At 37.6% G+C, this 20,787-nt stretch overlaps 1 protein-coding gene across 1 annotated transcript in view; it reads left to right on the top strand.

Moving 5' to 3' along the window:
- Positions 1-20,787, top strand: part of DCC (DCC netrin 1 receptor) — a 775,798-nt gene that overhangs the window by 121,936 nt on the left and 633,075 nt on the right. Inside the window, exon 3 of the mRNA XM_064578790.1 lies at positions 1,819-2,103. Coding sequence (XP_064434860.1) covers positions 1,819-2,103 — 285 coding nt within the window. The remainder of the gene's footprint in view (positions 1-1,818; positions 2,104-20,787) is intronic.

The raw sequence follows: 20,787 nt of genomic DNA, 5'->3' as shown, positions 1-20,787 counted from the left end.
TTCTTTTCTTTGATCTCCTGTTGGGTTTGTAGGTGTTCAGAATGTTTTGATCCCTATCCAGCTGAATTCCTGAGAGGAGACGAAATCCAGGTCTCCTACTCCTCCGCCATCTTGCTCCGTCCCCCTGTTTTATGCTGTTTTAACTAAGTCATCTTCTCTTTCCCCTTTTGACTCCACCAAAATTTTTTCAGATTATAAGGAAAGTTAGGTTTGTGAAAATTAATAAACCCAAAATAAAACTAATAGTATTTAAAACTGAGCACAGTAGAATTTGTTATTGACTACATACTGATGGAAAATTTATTGGCAAAATTTGATCCTGGACCTAGGAAATTTTGACTTATTTAAACAAAGCTATAAAAATTTAAAAAATCACAGTAAAATAAAATATGATCAGAAAAACTTGATGTGAATCCCCAAATGATGAATTAATTAAATTTTATTACAAAATGTACACACAATGAAAGCAATTCCAATAAGATTAAAGTGAAAATCAAAATATTGGAATATAACTGTAATGAATGAAGTACGAATCAAGGAATTTAAAATTAATTAAATGAACTCTAGAAAATAAAATTGCTAATGTTCTATCAGTGATGGCACAATTCATTCAAATGTTTATATTTAATTATTTAAAAAGTTTTCACAGTCAAAGCACTAGGGTCATAAATATCCATCTGTTCACAAAAAGGGGGTTCAAGAGGGCAAGATCAAAATATTTTCTTCCCTTCTCATGTACAACATCATGATGTAGGAGATGACTCTTTCACCGTGCTCATCTTCAGTAATGGCCAATTTATTTTCTTTTTGTCATTTCTTTTTTTCTTTTCCCTACCTTTGCTTAATCATCCATATGAATGCATCTTTTCCCCACGTTATTGTACATGAACATCACATGTTGAGTTATCGTACATGAACATCACAGAGTTGAGTTAGCTCTTATCCCATATTATAGCCCATAGAAATGAAAAAAGTTACCAAAGGAATCATACAGAGTAGATCGTCCAGCCAGGCTAGAAACACATTTTCTCAGTATACTACAACCATAACTGGCCAATACTGATGATCATTTACCTTAAGCAGTCAACCCATACAAGAGTGTTCTCTGTTACTATAATTGGTGGTTAATGTCATCCATCTTTCTTGAAACTGCTGTAGGCTATGCCATACGGCCAGTCCTTCATGAATCTCCTTAACTTCATCGTCCTTTGTCCAAAGCCATGTACTTGGAAGCACATAGGACCAGCATTCAAAAGAACTAGATCGTGGAGTGCCTGGCTGGCTCAGTCAGTAGAGCACATGACTCTTAATCTCAGGGTCATGAGTTCAAGTCCCACACTGGGCTTGGAGCCTACTTAAAAAAAAAAAAAAAAAGAAGAAGAAAAACCAGGTCTTATTTGCAGGATTGTGTGAACTTGTGTGTGGAATTCCATTTCTCTGAACCTCAATTTCCTTGTGTGTAAAATTAGGATGATCTTGTGTATTCTGTTTATTTTACAAGGCTGTTTTATGAACAAAGAATAACAAAATAGTAAGCTTGTTATAATTGTTAAAAAATTGTTATAAAAAAGATTGTTGCTATAACAAGCCTGGCTTGTTAGAAATTAATGGCAATACCTTTATCATTTTTTTTTTTTTAGCCACAGAAACTATTGTAATGTCAGATATGATGTAGTAAAATATGAAGAACGAATGAGATGAAATTTCACAAAACATAAAATACAATTTTCTATAACGAATACAGATGTGATTATTTTTATTGGGGATTATTATGCCTTATCTGAAAAACTTATCCTTCCTTTTTCGTTTTTCCCCTAGGACCACTGAGGTTCCTATCCCAGACAGACTCTGTCACAGCCTTTATGGGAGACACAGTGCTACTCAAGTGTGAAGTCATTGGGGAGCCTATGACAACAATACACTGGCAGAAAAACCAACAAGATGTGACTCCTATCCCAGGAGACTCCCGAGTGGTGGTCTTGCCCTCTGGAGCCTTGCAGATCAGCAGACTTCAACCGGGGGACATTGGAATCTATCGATGCTTAGCTCGGAATCCAGCCAGCTCAAGAACAGGAAATGAAGCAGAAGTCAGAATTCTGTCAGGTACGTCTGTGCTCCTTATTTTCTTCAGAATCATATTGTTTGGAGTAGTTTGAACAACGGTTTTCCCTTTAACAAATGCTCTGTAATTGTTTTTAAGTTCTGGGGTTTTGCTTTACATGTTTTTTTCTTTCTTTCTAAATGAGCCATTAGATGAAGGTAAGCCAAAAGCTTTCCTTATTCTTCCCAGTCTTGTAGTTGAAGTTTCCAGAGAAATATATATTTTCGGGGTGCCTGGGTGGCTCAGTCAGTTGGGCAGCTGCCTTCGGCTCGGGTCATGATCCCAGGGTCCTGGGATCGAGCCCCACATCGGGCTCCCTGCTCCGCGGGAAGCCTGCTTCTCCCTCTGCCACTCCCCCTGCTTGTGTTCCCTCTCTCACTGTGTCTCTCTCTGTCAAATAAATAAAATCTTAAAAAAAAAAAAAAGAAATATATATTTTCCTTATGTCTGGCTTCATTCAGGGATGCATTCACTCATCCCATTAATACACAATGAGTGCTTCTCTGTGTAAAGCTCCCTTTACATTACTAATAATGCATTGTTAATGTATTATTTTATTTTCCCCTGATAACATTCTAAGAAGTAGTGACTATTATCCATTTTCAAAGGATGAAGGTGAGGCTTTGCAAGGTTAAGAACCTTCCCCAGGTTAATACTGAACATTCATTTACTCGTCAATTCATATACTCACTTCTGAGAAGTACTGTGCTATGTAAAGGGTTGTAGCAATGATTAAGACTGACACAGAGCCTGGTTTGTTAGAGTTCTGGGTGAATGTGGACAGGTAAATCATTACAATATAGTGTGACTGATACTATGGTAAGGAAAGTTGTTTCTCTTATCTTCCTTTCTCTTCTCTGGCAAATCTAAGACTCTGGGCTCCTTTTCCTCTCCTAAATAACCAGAAGTCAGACTGGAGATTTTCTAACATCTCTTTTCTTGCAATAATTGCTACTATCTTCTATCTCTGTAATATCTACTTTCTCATTTAGTTGCACTTGGAGGGTTTACAAAGACTCACTTGTGAGAATCACAAAGAAGACACACACTTGAGTAGTTGTGACAGACTCCCTATCAAAGCATTGATGTTGGCTTTTGTCTCTGTGTGCTGTGTGCAGTTATCACAAATCCTTCATCTAGGTAGAGGGTAACATTCCTAAGTAAACTGGCAGTTTGAACATTTCCAGGTACATTGATAAGGACCTCTTTGAAGCCTCTTCTAGTTCTTTCGTGTACTCTCTCCTCCATCAGTCACAGGGATACTGACTTAAATGTGTCAATAACCATTGGCCCCACTGTTACCTTCCATCCACTAGGCAGTGACAGATGCAAATGTAGCATTTATTCCCAACACATACATGCATTTATTTAGGCATCCATTAGATACACAAAAATTTTAAATATTTATATGCATATGTCCTTAATAATGCATCTGAGTCAATCAGATGGGAAGCCTAGGTAAGCCACATAGAAAATTGTCAGGACTATGTTAGCCTATCTTAATATGACTGAAAGGTATGTTTTCCAGAGGTATTAAGGGATAAAGTTGAACTAATTAAATATTAAATCTGAAATAGAAAGTTTTGAAAGACACAGAGACATAAGCATCAAATCACCATTTACATTTATTTATTCACCTTGTAAGACACATTTGCATTATAATCCATGGAGATTTATTTAAAGCCAAACTTCATGTTGTTAATTTGGCTGAAATTAAGAATATGTTGGGGGTACTTTGGGGTGTGTGTGTATTTTTTATCTGAATGGAAACTGAAATTTTTTGAAGTTACAGCTAATGAGAAATTTTCTCCAAGTTCTATGAATTCAAATATAAACTTTATTTTTTAAATTTTATTTTATTTTATCATGTTAGTCACCATATAATACATCATTAGTTTTTGATGTAGTGATCCATGATTCATTGTTTTCATATAAGCCCCTGTGCTCCATGCAGTACATGCCCTCCTTAATACCCATCACTGAACTAACCCATCCCCCCACCCCCCTCCCTTCTAAAACCCTCAGTTTGTTTCTCGGAGTCCATAGTCTCTCATGGTTCATCTCCTCCTCTGATTCCCGTCCCCCTTCATTTTTCCCTTCCTTCTCCTAATGTCCTCCATGCTATTCCTTATGTTTCACAAATAAGTGAAACCATATGATAATTGACTTTCTCTGCTTGACTTATTTCACTTAGCATAATCTCCTCCAGTCCCATCCATGTTGATGTAAAAGTTGGGTATTCATCCTTTCTGATGGCTGAGTAATATTCCATTGTATATATGGACCACATCTTCTTTATCCATTCATCTGTTGAAGGGCATCTCGGCTCTTTCCACAGTTTGGCTATTGCGGACATTGCTGCTATGAACATTGGGGTGCATATGGCCCTTCTTTTCACTACATCTGTGTCAAATATAAACTTTAAAAAGGACTTATGTGCTGAGGTAATAAATACAGACACACACACATTATTGTCATACTTGGTTAAGCCTGTCTCGTATGCTATTGTAAAGGATCTGCTGAAGGAACGTATGTTTGTCCATTTATCATTGAGTTTCAAGTTGGTTTAGAGGTCAAATATACAAACCCACAAGTACAAAATTGAGTGGGAGAATGAATGGATGGATGGATGGTTAGTCAATCCCAGTTTCTTTTATTTTTTATTTTATTTTTATTTTTTTAAAGATGTTATTTATTTGACAGAGAGAGACACAGTTAGAGAGGGAACACAAGCAGGGGGAATGGGAGAGGGAGAAGCAGGCTTCCCACAGAGCAGGGAGCCCAATGCAGGGCTCAATCCCAGGGATCATGACCTGAGCCGAAGGCAGATGCTTAACGACTGAGCAACCCACACGCCCCAATCCCAGTTTCTTTTAATTGCCATTTATGATTTTCTCATTTTTAAAATCTTGCTAATCCTTTCTGAATCAATCTCTGTTTTCTGTAAGTACCAATCTGAGGAAGTAATAATTTACATGGATAAATGACCCACTCTCTATTCTAATGCTATTTAATCAGGTAAGACGGAGTCAGTTAAAATAGGAAACCATCGAATTATTAATCTGTGTTATAAACATTAAAGTGGTACCTGAATAGTCACCATTTTAAAAATATATATATTCTTCTTCATGGTCATTTAAGTATCCTCTTGACTGATGATGTTATCTGTTTTCGTGTTAGTTTGAAACATAAATGCTAATGTGTGTAGGGAGTTATCTAGTACTAATTAATATATAATTTGATGTTCTTACTCAAGTTTATGTAAAATAAAGGTTGCCTCTTTTATATATTAAGTGCTTGATATCACCAAGTAACTGAGATCCATTAAATTCAGATTTTAAGAATCAAATAGTTGTTCTGAAATGTTGCTTTTCAATGAGCAATTTTAGTTTATTTACTAAATAAATAAATACCTATTCAACAAACTTTTTAGTGAATTTTATATACCTGTCATCATGCTGGTTGCTAGGATACAAACTTGGGAGACTGTGCCCTAAAACAGCAATAGCGTAGTGGGGAAAACATGGGGTGCCTGCGTGGCTCCGTTGGTTAAGCATCTGCTTTCAGCTCAGGTCATGATCCCATGGTCCTGGGATCCCTGGGGTCCCTGCTCAATGGGGAACCTGCTTCTACCTCTCCCTCTACCTGCTGCTCCCCCTGCTTGTGCTCTCTCTTGACTGTCTGTCAAATAAATAAATAAATCTTTAAAAGGAAAAAAAAAAAAAACACAGATGAAGTGGACTGTGCTGTGAAGGAAGAAACATAGTGGCATCCCCTTACATAGAAACACCAGGTGCCAATTTTGAAAAGCAAGGAAGTGTACCCCAGGTCAGAAGAACAGCATCAATACAGCATAGAGACAGGAGACATAATAGCTTTTCAGGTGACCTGCTCTTAGTCTTTTTAACAAGGTCATAGGGCACAGGAAGTGTTGGAAGGGACGGACTAAGGGTAAGGAAGATAAACTGAAAGGAGGAAGATAAGGTAGAATGTGTGGCATTAACCTGGAGAGAATTGACCCAGAGTGGTATCAGACAGGATTCAGAAATGAAGATGAGGGAGGAGATCTTAATTAAGGATAAGTCTCAGAAACACATCACATAGGGCATATGAGGGAGAGGATGGAATCCAGGCTCAGTAAAAGCTAGGTGGTGGCACTTTTCCCTGAGATTGGGCATGGAATAGTGGCGTTACTATGTTCAAAATAAATTGCAAACTTTTAAATGTCATACTTGGTTAAGATTTCCCCATAACATTTTATATTTTCCAGATAAAATGAATAATTATCTCTTTCATTCAGAGGTAGGGAAATCAGAAACTAATTTAATTTGACTAATGTTTTAAGACAGAAATTGAATTCTTGCTTATGAGGAATTGTACGTTTTTAACAGAGTAAGTTAGTATTAAATTGTTAAGTTTTTTTTTTTTTTGAAATATTGATAATGCAACACTATGTAAGATTGAGATGGTTTGAAGTATTTTGTCGTATGTGATGGGGAATGTATGAGGTATTGAGGGGCCACTGGGATTGTCAGGTTCACTTTATTCAGTTCTCATGACATCCGAGTGCCAAGCAGTAGATTGAATTGCTGAATTATAATTCTGCTTTGGGCACTATGTTGACTAAAATAACTGGCCCATACACTGAAACTCTAATTTCAGTTTTCTTAATGGCCTAATTGAATTGGTCAATTGGTAATTCAATCTATTGTTCATTCGTTTAACTGCTATTAAATGACTCTTGGTCCTGGATAGACCTGAACTCTAAATATCGGTACAGTTAAAAGTATTGGCTTTTAATGGAATCAATTGGACTAAAGTATGTTTTGAATGATTTTTCTCTATACTATTTATTTTTATTGAAATGCATTTTAACAGAAACATTTCAAAATTCATATTTAAAGGAAAACTATTTTTTTTTTTAGTTTTAAAACAAAGAGTTTCTGAATTGTGTTCATGACAAAGAATTTATTATTGATGGGTATGTAAAACTTTTTAGTTTGACTAAGTATTACTTATATTACAATTACATTTTGCTTTTGTTTTATTATTTCTGCAGAATAATAGTTGTAGGAAAAAGCAAAGAAGACACGTTCTTTGTTTTGAAACTTACCATTGAGCCAGACAGTTCACTCATGTAGCCATATGACCAACATAAGGCAGGGAATGGTAAATTCAGGCAAGCATATCTAGCTCCAAATCAGCACAGACAAGAAATAAGTCAGTTGTAGGTGGGAAATTGGCAGATTCCTTGTAGAGATGATTCCTTTGCTAGATATTCAGGAGATAACCATTTGTAGAATGACAGCAGATGATAAATCTGGAATGAGAAGTTGAACGTATTTTGTGGAGAACCTTGAATCCCATGAGTAGGAATTTAGACTTGATTCTATTCACTTTATTGATGGCTGGGAATCCTTGAAGTTTTTTTGAATAATATATATTATGATATAAGCATACACACAGAAAAACAGAAATAAGAAAGTGAAGAGCAAATCAGATTAATGTATTATGATATTTTTATATCATACTTAATGTTTTTCACTACACTAAAGGATTTTCCCATAGTTGCCTTCTTTTTTGGCTAGTTTTTTTTTTTTTTTTAATGTTATGTTAATCACCATACATTACATCATTAGTTTTTTTCTTTTTTAAATTTTTTTATTGTTATGTTAATCACCATACATTATATCATTAGTTTTTGATGTAGTGTTCCATGATTCATTGTTTGTGTATAACACCCAGTGCTCCATGCAGAACGTGCCCTCTTTAATACCCATCACCAGGCTAACCCATCCTCCCACCACCCCTCCCCTCTAGAACCCTCAGTTTGTTTTTCAGTCCATCGTCTCCATGGTTCATCTCCCCCTCCGATTCCCCCCCTTCATTCTTCCCCTCCTACTATCTTCTTCTTCTATTTTTTTTTTAACATGTATTATTTGTTTCAGAGGTACAGATCTGTGATTCAACAGTCTTGCACAATTCACAGCACTCACCATAGCACATACCCTCCCCAATGTCTATCACTCAGCCACCCCATCCCTCCCAAACCCCACCACTCCAGCAACCCTCAAATTGTTCTCTGGGATTAAGAATTCCTCATATCAGTGAGGTCATATGATACATGTCTTTCTCTGATTGACTTACTTCGATCAGCCTAACACCCTCCAGTTCTATCCACATCTTTGCAAATGGCAAGATCTCATTCCTTTTGATGGCTGCATAATATTCCATTGTATATGTATACCACCTGTTCTTTAACCATTCATCTGTCGATGGACATCTTGGCTCTTTCCACAGTTCGGCTATTGTGGACATTGCTGCTATAAACATCGGGGTGCACGTACCCCTTTGGATCCCTACCTTTGTATCTTTGGGGAAAATACCCAGTAGTGCAATTGTTGGATCATAGGGTAGCTCTATTTTCAACTTTTTGAGAAACCTCCATACTGTTTTCCAGAGTGGTTGTACCAGCTTGCATTCCCACCAACAGTGTAGGAGGGTTCCCCTTTCTCCGCATCCCCGCCACCATCTGTCGTTTCCTGACTTGTTAATTTTAGCCATTCTGACTGGTGTGAGGTGGTATCTCATTGAGGTTTTGATTTGGATTTCCCTGATGCCGAGTGATGTTGAGCACATTTTCATGTGTCTGTTGGCCATTTGAATGTCTTCTTTGGAAAAATGTCTGTTCATGTCTTCTGCCCATTTCTTGATTGGAATCTTTGTTCTTTGGGTGTTGAGTTTGATAAGTTCTTTATAGATTTTGTATACTAGCCCTTTATCTGATATGTCATTTGCACATATCTTCTCCCATTCTGTCGGTTGTCTTTTGGTTTTGTTGACTGTTTCTTTTGCTGGGCAAAAGCTTTTTATCTTGATGAAGTCCCAATAGTTCATTTTTGCCCTTGCTTCCCTTGCCTTTGGAGATGTTTCTAGGAAGAAGTTGCTGTGGCTGAGGTCAAAAAGGTTGCTGCCTGTGTTCTCCTTTAGGATTTTGATGGACTCCTGTCTCACATTTAGCTCTTTCAACCACTTTGAGTCTATTTTTGTGTGTGGTGTAAGGAAATGGTCCAGTTTCATTCTTCTGCATGTGGCTGTCCAATTTTCCCAATACCATTTGTTGAAGAGACTGTCTTTTTTCCATTGGACATTCTTCCCTGCTTTGTCAAAGATTAGTTGACCATAGAGTTGAGGGTCCATTTCTGGGCTCTCTATTCTGTTCCATTGATCAATGTGTCTGTTTTTGTGCCAGTACCATACTGTCTTGATGATGACAGCTTTGTAATAGAGCTTGAAGTCCGGAATTGTGATGCTGCCAGCTTTGCTTTTCTTTTTCAACATTCCTCTGCCTATGCGGGGTCTTTTCTGGTTCCATACAAATTTTAGGATTATTTGCTCCACTTCTTTGAAAAAAGTAGATGGTATTTTGATGGGGATTGCATTGAATGTGTAGATTGCTCTAGCTAGCCTTGACATCTTCACAATATTTGTTCTTCCAATCCATGAGCATGGAACGTTTTTCCATTTCTTTGTGTCTTCCTCAATTTCTTTCATGAGTATTTTATAGTTTTCTGGGTACAGATCCTTTGCCTCTTTGGTTAGATTTATTCCTAGGTATCTTATGGTTTAGGGTACTACTGTAAATGGGATCGACTCCTTAATTTCTCTTTCTTCTGTCCTGTTGTTGGTGTATAGGAAAGCCACTGATTTCTGTGCATTGATTTTATATCCTGCCACTTTACTGAGTTCCTGCATGAGTTCTAGCAGTTTTGGGGTGGAGTCTTTTGGGTTTTCCACATAAAATATATCATCTGCAAAGAGTGAGAGTTTGACTTCTTTGCTGATTTGGATGCCTTTGATTTCTTTTTGTTGTCTGATTGCTGTGGCTAGGACCTCTAATATTATGTTGAATAGCAGTGATGATAGTAGACATCCCTGCCGCGTTCCCGACCTTAGGGGGAAAGCTCTCAGTTTCTCCCCATTGAGAATGATATTCGCTGTGGGTTTTTCACAGATGGCTTTTATGATATTGAGGTACGTACCCTCTATCCCTATACTCTGAAGAGTTTTGATCACAAAAGGATGCTGTACTTTGTCAAATGCTTTTTCTGCATCTATTGAGAGGATCATATGATTCTTGTTCTTTCTTTTATTAATGTACTGTATCACGTTGATTGATTTGCGGATGTTGAACTAACCTTGTAGCCCAGGGATGAATCCCACTTGGTCGTGGTGAATAATCCTTTTAATGTACTGTCGTATCCTATTGGGTAGTATTTTGGTGAGAATTTTTGCAGCCATGTTTATCAAGGATATTGGTCTGTAATTCTCCTTTTTGATGGGGTCTTTGTCTGGTTTGGGGATCAAGGTAATGCTGGCCTCATAAAACGAATTTGGAAGTTTTCCTTCCATTTTATTTTTTGGAACAGTTTCAGAAGAATAGGTATTAATTCTTCTTTAAATGTTTGGTAGAATTCCCCTGCGAAGCCATCTGGCCCTGGGCTTTTGTTTGTTGGGAGATTTTTGATGACTGCTTCAATTTCCTTAGTGGTTATAGGTCTGTTCAGGTTTTCTATTTCTTCCTGGTTCAGTTTTGGTAGTTGATATATCTGTAGGAATGCATCCATTTCTTCCAGGTCATGTAATTTGCTGGCATATAGTTGCTCATAATATGTTCTTATAATTGTTTGTATTTCTTTGGTGTTGATTGTGATCTCTCCTCTTTCATTCATGATTTTGTTGATTTGGGTCATTTGTCTTTTCTTTTTGGTAAGTCTGGCCAGGGGTTTATCAATCTTACTAATTCTTTCAAAGAACCAGCTCCTAGTTTCATTGATCTGTTCTACTATTCTTTTGGTTTCTGTTTCATTGATTTCTGCTCTGATCTTTATTATTTCTCTTCTCCTGCTGGGTTTAGGCTTTATTTCCTGTTCTTTCTCCAGCTCCTTTTGGTGTAGGGTTAGGTTTTGTATTTGAGATCTTTGTTGTTTCTTGAGTAAGGCTTGTATTGCTATATACTGTCCTCTTAGGACTGCCCTTGCTGCATCCCAAAGATTTTGAATAGTTGTGTTTTCATTTTGTTTCCATGAATTTTTTAAACTCTTCTTTAATTTCCTGGTTGACCCATTCATTGTTTAGTAGGATGCTCTTTAGCCTCCATGTATTTGAGTTCTTTTCGACTTTACTCTTGTGATTGAGTTCTAGTTTCAAAGCATTGTGGTCTGAAAATATGTGGGGAATGATCCCAAACTTTTGGTACCATTTGAGAACTGATTTGTGACCTAGGATGTGATCTATTCTGGAGAATGTTCCATGGGCACTAGAGAAGAATGTGTATTCTGTTGCTTTGGGATGGAATGTTCTGAATATATCTGTGAATTCCATTTGGTTCAGTGTGTCATTTAAAGTCTTTAGTTCCTTGTTGATCTTTTGCTTAGACAATCTGTCCATTTCAGGGAGGGGGGTGTTAAAGTCCCCCACTATTATTGTATTGTTGTCAATGTGTTTCTTTGCTTTTGTTATTAATTGGCTTATATAAGTGCCTGCTCCCATGTTAGGGGCATAGATATTTACAATTGTTAGATCTTCTTGTTGGATAGACCCTTTAAGTAGGATATAGTGTCCTTCCTCTTCTCTTATTACAGTCTTTGGTTTAAAATCTAATTTTTCTGATATAAGGATTGCCACCCCAGCTTCCTTTTGGTGTCCATTAGCATGGTAAATGGTTTTCCACCCCCTCACTTTCAATCTGGGGGTGTCTTTGGGTCTAAAATGGGTCTCCTGCAGATAGCATATCGATGGGTCTTGTGTTTTTATCCAATCTGATAGCCTGTGTCTTTTGATTGGGGCATTTAGCCCATTTACATTCAGGATAACTATTGAAAGATAGGAATTTAGTGCCATTGTATTGCCTGTAAGGTGACTGTTACTGTATATTGTCTGTGTTCCTTTCTGGCCTATGTTGCATTTAGGTTCTCTCTTTGCTTAGAGGACCCCTTTCAAGATTTCTTGTAGGGCTTCGTGTTTGCAAATTCCTTTAGTTTTTTTTTGTGCTGGAAGCTTTTTATCTCTCCTTCTATTTTCAATGACAGCCTAGCTGGATATAGTATTCTTGGCTGCATATTTTTCTCATTTAGTGCTCTCAATATATCCTGCCAGTCCTTTCTGGCCTGCCAGGTCTCTGTGCAGAGGTCTGTTGCCAATCTAATGTTTCTACCATTGTAGGTTACAGATCTCTTGTCCTGAGCTGCTTTTAGGATTTTCTCTTTGTCTCTGAGACTCGTAAGTTTTACTATTAGATGTTGGGGTGTTGACCTATTTTTATTGATTTTGAGGGGGGTTCTTCCTGCCTCCTGGATTTTGATGCCTGTTTCCTTCCCCAAATTAGGGAAGTTCTCTGGTATAATTTGCTCCAATATACCCTCTTCCCCTCTCTCTCTTTCTTCTTCTGGGATCCCAGTTATTCTAATGTTTCGTCTTATGGTATCGCTTATCTCTCAAATTCTGCCCTCGTGATCCAGTAGTTGTTTATCTCTCTTTTTCTCAGCTTCTTTATTCTCCATCATTTCGTCTTCTATATCACTAATTCTCTCTTCTGCCTCATTTATCCTAGCAGTTAGCACCTCCATTTTTTATTGTACCTCATTAATAGTCTTTTTGATTTCAACTTTGTTAGATTTTAGTTCTTTAATTTCTCCAGAAAGGGTTTCTCTAATAACTTCCATGCTTTTCTCAAGCCCAGCTAGTATCTTTAAAATCATCATTCTGAACTCTAGTTCCGACATCGTACTAATGTCCGTATTGAGTAGGTCCCTCTCAGTCGGTACTGCCTCTTGTTCTTTTTGTTGAGGTGATTTTTTCCATTTTGTTTTTTTGTCCAGAGGAGAATAGATGAATGAGAGAATAAAATTCTAACAGAGTAACAACGTCTCTGGAAAATATACTCTAAACAAATCAGAAAAGACCTGAAACCAGGGGAAAAGAAAGGAAAAGAAAGAAAAAGGAAAAAGAAAAAGAAAAAGATAAAAACAAACAAAAACAGAACAAAACAAAACAAAGCAGAATATGATCAAATATGATCAGGCTGATTCATAGATCAGTGCCACACACTAGATTTTGGGTGTATTTTGGTCTATTAGAAGAAAGTGCCTCCAAAAATTTTAAGGAAAGAAAAACTTATATATGTACAAAAATAAGGGTTGATATGAGGAAGGGATGGAATATGACTGTAAAGATGAAAATTATAAAAGGTTTTATAAAAGGAATTGATAAGAAGTTGTTTGAAAAAAGAAAGAAGAGGATTTTTTAAAAAAAAGGAAAAAAAAGGGAGAGAATGTGATCAGGCAGGAGACTAGAACAAAGCCATATACTAGAGAAATTTTAAAGGAGAACAGCTTATATGTATATGCCAAAAATAAGGGTAACTACTATGAAGGGATAGACTATGACTCTAAAAATGAAAAATAAAAAATGTTTTTTAAAAAAGGGATTGATAAGATGTTGGTTGAAAAAGGGAAAAAGAAAAATTAAAAAAAAAAAGTGAAAAAAGAAAAAAAATTAACTTTGAAAGACTAAAGAATCATGGTAAAAAAGCCATGAATTCTATGTGTAGTATTCCCCTAATGCTGGTGTTCTGCTGTTCTCATTGATTGGTAAAGTTGGTCTTGGCCGGCTGTTCTTGCTGATCTTCTGGGGGAGGGGCCTGTTGCCATGGTTCCCAAATGTCTTTGCCGGAGGTGGAATTGCCCCGCCCTTGCTGATGGGAGCTAAGTAATCTGCTCGGTTTTGCTCTTGGGAGCTTTTGTTCCAAGCAAGCTTTCCATAAAGCTTTGGAGGCCGAGAGTGAAAATGGCGGCCTCCCAGTCTCCGCCCCGGAGGAGCCGAGAACTCGAGGCCCGCTCCTCAGTGATCCCCCAGAGAAAAGCCGTCAGTCACTCCCGTCTCCCTGGTCTCCAGCCGCACTCCATGCTCACCTGGTCTGGACCGAGTGTTTCTATCTCTGGCACACACCTCGTGTGGAGTCTCCAAACCCAGCAGATCCCTGTGGTGCGCTCCCACGCCGCTCCTCCCAGGGGAGAAAGGGGCATCTCCCCAGATCTGCTGCTTGTTGGGTCTCTGCTGGAGGAGCAGTGGTCTGACTGTGCCACGGATCATGGTTTATGGCAACCCCGAGCTGAGAGCCTGCTCCTCAGCTCCGTCTCTGCAGCCGGCTTCCCTGCTCCAATACCTGGGAGCTCTGCCACACTCAGGCACCCCTGGTCTTTCTGTGACCCCAAGGGTCCTGAGACCACACTATCCCAGCGAGCGTTCCACCCCCCTCCCCCACCCCATCCCCTGCTTAGCCACTCAAGTGACATCCCTCAGTGGAGGCGACTTCTAAAAGTTCCGATTTTGTGCTCTGCTGCTCTATCACTTGCCAGAAGTGGCTGACGGAGGCCCCCTCCCCCACTGTCTATCCTCCCGAATATCACCTCAGAATCACTTCTCTGCATGTCCTACCTTCCAGAAAGTGGTCGCTTTTCTGTTCAGAGAGTTGTTGCTATTCTTTTCTTCAGTCTTCTGTTGAGTTCGTAGGTGTTCAGAATGGTTTGATCCCCATCCAACTGAATTCCTGGGACCAGATGAAATCCAGGTCGCCTACTCCTCCACCATCTTGCTCCTACATCATTAGTTTTTGATGTAGTGTCCCATGATTCATTGTTTGCGTATAACACCCAGTGCTCCATTCAATATATGCCCTCTTTAATACTCATCACCAGGGTATCGTATCCCGTCAACCCCTCCCCTCTAGAACCCTCAGTTTGCTTCTCAGAGTCCATAGTCTGTCATGGTTCATCTCCCCCTCCAATTTCCCCACCTTCATTTTTCCCTTCCTACTATATTGTTCTTTTTTTTAACATGTAATGCATAATTTGTTTCAGAGGTACAGGTCTGTGGCTAGTTTTGAATAAAACTCTTATGCCATGCTATAAACAGAACACTATTAACCTTTCATAGATCTAAGTTGGATAAAATGGATTTCTGCTTCTCTCTTACATGTACATAGAAAAGAATGAAATATAAGACTATATATTTGAACCATGTGATGTCCATATTTCCTGAATATTATGTCAGACTTAATTCAGACTGCATGAAGGAGTCAGCATGTGGACTACCACAGTCCATTTCATATTGAGTTAATATTGATCTATTGAACTATTATTATAATAAGTTGCTAAAAGCGTGGAGTGTGACACCAGACGAAGTATAAATCTCAGTCATACCATTTACTAGTAGTGCAATTTAGGGCAGGTTACATAATCTAAATCTTTATTTATTTTGCAAAATGTAGAGAGTAATGTCACATTGCTTAGGATGGTTATGAGGTTTTAACTTAAGAGGCCAAATACAATGTCTGGAATTGCTAGGTCCTAAGTAACTATTGTAATTACTTTCATATTTTAGAAATTCCAGTCTTAAAGAATTTGATTCTCATGTCAAGATTATTTATCTGAGAGTAAATTACCTGATTTTGATTCTGGGTATCTAAGTGTTCATTTGTTTAGTGGTAGCTATACATATTTTATGCTATTTACCCACAATACTATGTTTCTGCATTTGCTTTTCACATCTATTGAAAGGCAGAGTATACTCAGCTATTTCTTCTTTAGTAATGCATTGCCCCATGATTTTCACCCTAAACTTTGCATCAACATCATTTTGTTTGCTATACAAAATATTGCGAGGGACACTGGCTTAGAAGTAAGAGTTAGAAGGTAAATAAGACTTCTAGTATTTGATCTTTATTAGCAATTACCAATTCAATGAATCTTCTAAAATCCTTAGTTTCCTTATTTGTTGAGAGAAAATGTTGGCCTAGAACAGCCTTTCCAAGTTTTCTCACTACCAGGGCTCTCATTTATTATTTTATCCCACATTCATCTCCAACTTCACTTTTGTAATCACGATGTTTAAGAGTTCAAGTTTGCTAGACAAACTCTAACTATTAAAAACTAGGGGCACCTGGGTGGCTCAGTTGGTTGAGTGTCTGACTTGATTTTGGCTCAGGTCATGATCTCATGGTCATGAGATCAAGCCCCACATTGGGCTCTGCACTGGGTTTGGAGCCTGATTAAGATTCTCTCTATGAGCGAAAAAAAAAAAAAAGATTCTCTCTCTGCCTCTCTCTCTGCCCTCACCCAGCTCTCTCAAATAAATAAATAAATAAATAAATAAATAAATAAATAAATAAATATTGGGGGTGCCTGGGTGCCTCAGTTAATTGAACAGCCGACTCTTGATTTCAGCTCAGGTCATGATCTCAGGGTCCTGGGATTGAGCTGCACATAGGTCTCCACGCTCGATAGGGAGTCTGCTTGAGGATTTCCCTCCCTCTCCCTCTGCCTCTCCCCCAACTTGCTCTCTCCTCTCTCTCTCTCAAATAAATAAATAAATCTTTCAAAAAAAGAAAACAAAACTATAACACCATGCTAAAATACAATCATTGTCAAAATCAATCTCATAAAATATGAGATTATCCTACTTTTAAATTAATTTAAAAAATTGTTTAAAAAAAACAATGGTTTTAAGCTGGTTTATGTTGTCATAAAAAGCACAACTAAAGAAAATAAGATACCTTTTATTGTATACAACTGGCCATGTAGTGAAATGACTAAGTCCCACATCATGATGTCCTCCACTCCCCAACCCCCGACCATGATAGCTTTAGCTTGCCCTCTTTGGGAACCAGGGCTGGGCAGAACATGGAAACCAATGGACATTCATGCTATATTAGAGTTTGTTATTTTAAGTCAGGTCTTTTAACCAATGTGAGATAGTAGAGATAATCAGTGTTTCATATGCAGTTAATGAAATTCCATTCAGATCCACAAAGTTTATATGTTAGTAAGCCTAAGCTGACTTGCAGTGGATAAATAGACAGTATCTCTTTGATTCTTGAATTTATTAACAACAACAACAAAAAAAAGTTTTCATCTCTCAGTGCTATTTTGGGGACATCAATCTAGTCCAGGATTCCAAGTTAAAAGTATTTGAAATACTGGGTGATCTACTACATTTTTCTTGCCATGCCTATCATTCTAATGTCACTAGTGATCTCTCCCTCTCCAGTCCCACTAATTTTTCTATTTTCATTCTTGACCTTGAGTGATATTACACATTGTTTATGTGATCTCCTCTTAACTCCCATCATCTGATATGTTGCTATTTCATATAAGGTCAAAAACAAAACCGTATACTTGGAATTGTCCTCTGTAAGAAGGAAAGAAGGTTCCTTGAAAAAAGAATCTTTCTTTTCCCAGGAGTCTTTTAGGGCTGATATATGGTCAGCTGTGCATTTACTAGGAATATGACACTTAGTGGCTCCAGGGTGGGTGACTAAAGGGTCCAGCAATCTGTCCTGACTCACAAACAAGAGGCTTTCTCTGAGTGTGTGTAGAAGCCAAACCTGTAACTTATGAGTGCAAAAGCCACAAAAATCAGTGAGGTACTAGTTAAGCTTCCTTCTCTGGTCCTGCTTGATATCAATTTATTCCTAGAGCATAAAAAAGACATATTTAGTCATGAGTTATGGGCATACCTTTATTTTTTCAACATTGGCCAAATAGGAAATAACCCAAATACTTTTATTTTTATTCTTTAACAAAAACAAGAGTTAGAATGGGGTGTCTGGGTGGCTCAGTGGGTTAAGTGTCTGCCTTTGACTTTGGTCATGATCCCAGGGTCCTGGGATAGAGCCCTGTGCCTACTCAGCGGGGAGCCTGCTTCTCCCTTTCCTCCCTGCTTGTGCTCTCTCTTGCTATCTCTGTCACTATTTGTCTCTCTCAAATAAGATCTTTAAAAAAAAAAAAAAGAATCTTAAAAAAATCTTAAAAAATACAGAATACATAATCAATTACTTTTCTAGAAAATTTTAAATGCTACTTTATGCATTATATAAATTATGAAGATTTCTGGGTTCCCTAAACTAACTTTGACACATCATAATGACAGAATTTGTTTTCTGGGACTCTAGTGTCGGCTGTAAAATTACAAAAAAAAAAAAAAAATCATTCTATAAATGAAAAACCACTTCCTTCAACCCTGCCACAAAATGAACCTGGTAGACTGAAAATTTGCCTGTGAGACAGAAGGGATATAGCCATATGCCAATGATAAGAATAGACACTCCGCTTTCTTCTTCCAAACTCTATCTACAAATAGCGGTATGTGTGTGTACATGGAGAAAGAAAGAGGAAATATGAACAGATGTAGGAATATTTACAGAGAGGGAATGTCATTTTTAGTACTGAATTGGTGTAAATGAGGAAGGGAAGTAATAGAATCATGGAGTGATGACTACTAGCTCCTGAGAAATGGTTCTCTTCTTCTCTGTTCAAAGCTCCTTGGCTTTCAGCCAGATGGAGGTTTTTTTTCTTTTTTTATTAAATATATTTTGATTCCTGTGATCAGTCTGGATTAGGCTGGTTTTTAATAAAAGATACTCTAAACACAGAGTTAGAAGGAGTTTGATGGAATTTTTCACTCAGAGCACATATTATTATACCTGCTTGTGTTTGAAGACACAGGGTACCTGCTGAATTTCCTGAAACAGAACTAGATGAGGGATGGCTAAAGAACCAGCAGGTGAACAGTAGGTTAGCTTGAAACTGAGGTTGCAGGAGCACCTGGGTGGCTCAGTTGTTAAGCATCTGCCTTTGGCTCAGGTCATGATCCCAGGGTCCTGGGATCAAGCCCTGCGTCGGGCTCCCTGCTCCGCGGGAAGCCTGCTTCTACCTCTCCCACTCCCCCTGCTTGTGTTCCCTCTCTCGCTGTATCTCTCTCTGTCAAATAAATAAAATCTTTTAAAAAAAAAAAGAAAGAAAGAAACTGAAGATGCAGACAGGAAACTCGCTCTGTGAAGTTAAATTAATTTGTTAACTCTTAAGCCTGGGAAGAAATCAAAGAGAATATCCCACCGTAGCCTGCAGTGTCCTTTCATTTCCAATTGGAAAAGTGTTTGATATTCCATTGAGGCAGTCTTTTAATAAAGAAAACCAAAGAGTATACAACAAGAAAAAGAAAGGTTTTGCATTCAGAAAGCATAAAAATTAAAAGCAAGTACTGGTTATTTTGAGGAAGATAGTTATTAAATTGTGAAAACTGTTTTGGGTTTTTTTTGGGTTTTTTTGCTGACACAGATGCCAACAGTCCATAATTAAATTTGTCTCTGCCTCAGTTATTCTCTAAATTCAGCCATGCAAGTTCAGTGTTGAGATTCATAAACAGTAATTGAGGAAAATGGCCCCATGAAAAGAAAGTCATTGTCATCACAGGGTGAGCATGCATTCCACTATGCATGGGATCATGCCAGGCACATCTAATGTCCTAGAATAATTATAAAGAGAGTTATCTTTCACTCTAAAATGTACCCAATGTTGGATAATATATGTAGTGAATCTGGTTATCTATGATGAGGTAAGACAAAACCATGTGGTCTTGACATATTTGGGAAAACCTGGGAATGCAGAGTCAAATTTAGCTTCTAGTTGGCCTCATAGACTCAGTTAATCTGGCCACTGTAACATCTAATAGAAACTTTTTTTTTTAATTGAAATGCCCTAAAATAGAAAATTCTCTCTCCTTTTACAGTGTGCCTTCTCCATGACTCTTTGGGTAATTGGGCCCTGAAAACAGTTGAGTTCTTATTTCTAAATATGTGAACTGTAGGTAAATGTGTCAGGTTATATGATCCAAGATCCTTCTTGACTTTTAATAATCTATTGCTGAAAGAAAGTGACTGAAAATACTTAAGTTTTTCACTGCCTTCACAAATGAAAGTAATGATAATAATAGCAATAAGAAGAAGAAGAAGAAGAAAGAGGAAGAATGACGTTCACTTTTTTTTTTTTTTTTAAGTATGCTCCATGCCCAGCATGGAACCCAACGCAGGGCTTGAACTCATGACCCTGAGATCAAGACCTGAGCTGAGACCAAGAGTCAGACACTTAACCGACTTAACCGACTGAGCCACCTAGGCTCCCCTACTTTATCAATTATTACTTCAAGGATGCAAACCTATTCCCATGTTGAAAGGAAATGGGCTTCTTGAATGTCTCAGAAGATAGACTAATTTGTTTAAACTATCTACATCAGTTCTCAAAGACTGGTCTAGGGACTCTTAGTGTTTCTCAAGGTGCTTTTAGGGGATCTGCAGGGTCAAACCTATTTTAATGATAATACAATTTTTTTTTGTATTGTTTCACCATGTTGACTAAGAATACCTTTCATGAAGCAATAAAATTATTAATTTTATTAATTCTTAATCCTTAAATTCATATGTTTTTTAGTATTCTGAATATCAAAAGAGGAAATACATATGGAGGATGTCTAAGTACATTAGTTTTTGATTTTTGAGATCATTTGAGTTTCAAGCTGAATTAGCTCCTTTTTTTTTTTTTTTATGAAACACCATTTTTACTTGAAAGGGCAATTAGCACAAAAACTGGAGCTATTCAGACTTGGGTACTAGTTAGACATTTTCTCAAAAATGAACAAAGTGAGCCAGTCAATTTAAGGAAAACTATCTGCTGCCAAGGATGAAATTCAGGCTTTTAAGTAAAAATTAGAAATTTGGAAAACTTGTATCTGACACTAGGAGCTTGACAACATCACAACATTAGAAGGCCTTTCTGATGGGATTGGTGGTG

This window comes from Mirounga angustirostris, unplaced genomic scaffold, assembly GCF_029215605.1.
Source record: "Mirounga angustirostris isolate CCGP_5_RB_7025 unplaced genomic scaffold, mMirAng1.0.hap1 SCAF_14, whole genome shotgun sequence".
NCBI classification, from domain to species: Eukaryota; Metazoa; Chordata; class Mammalia; order Carnivora; family Phocidae; genus Mirounga; species Mirounga angustirostris.
This window is presented reverse-complemented; position numbering and strand designations above follow the sequence as displayed.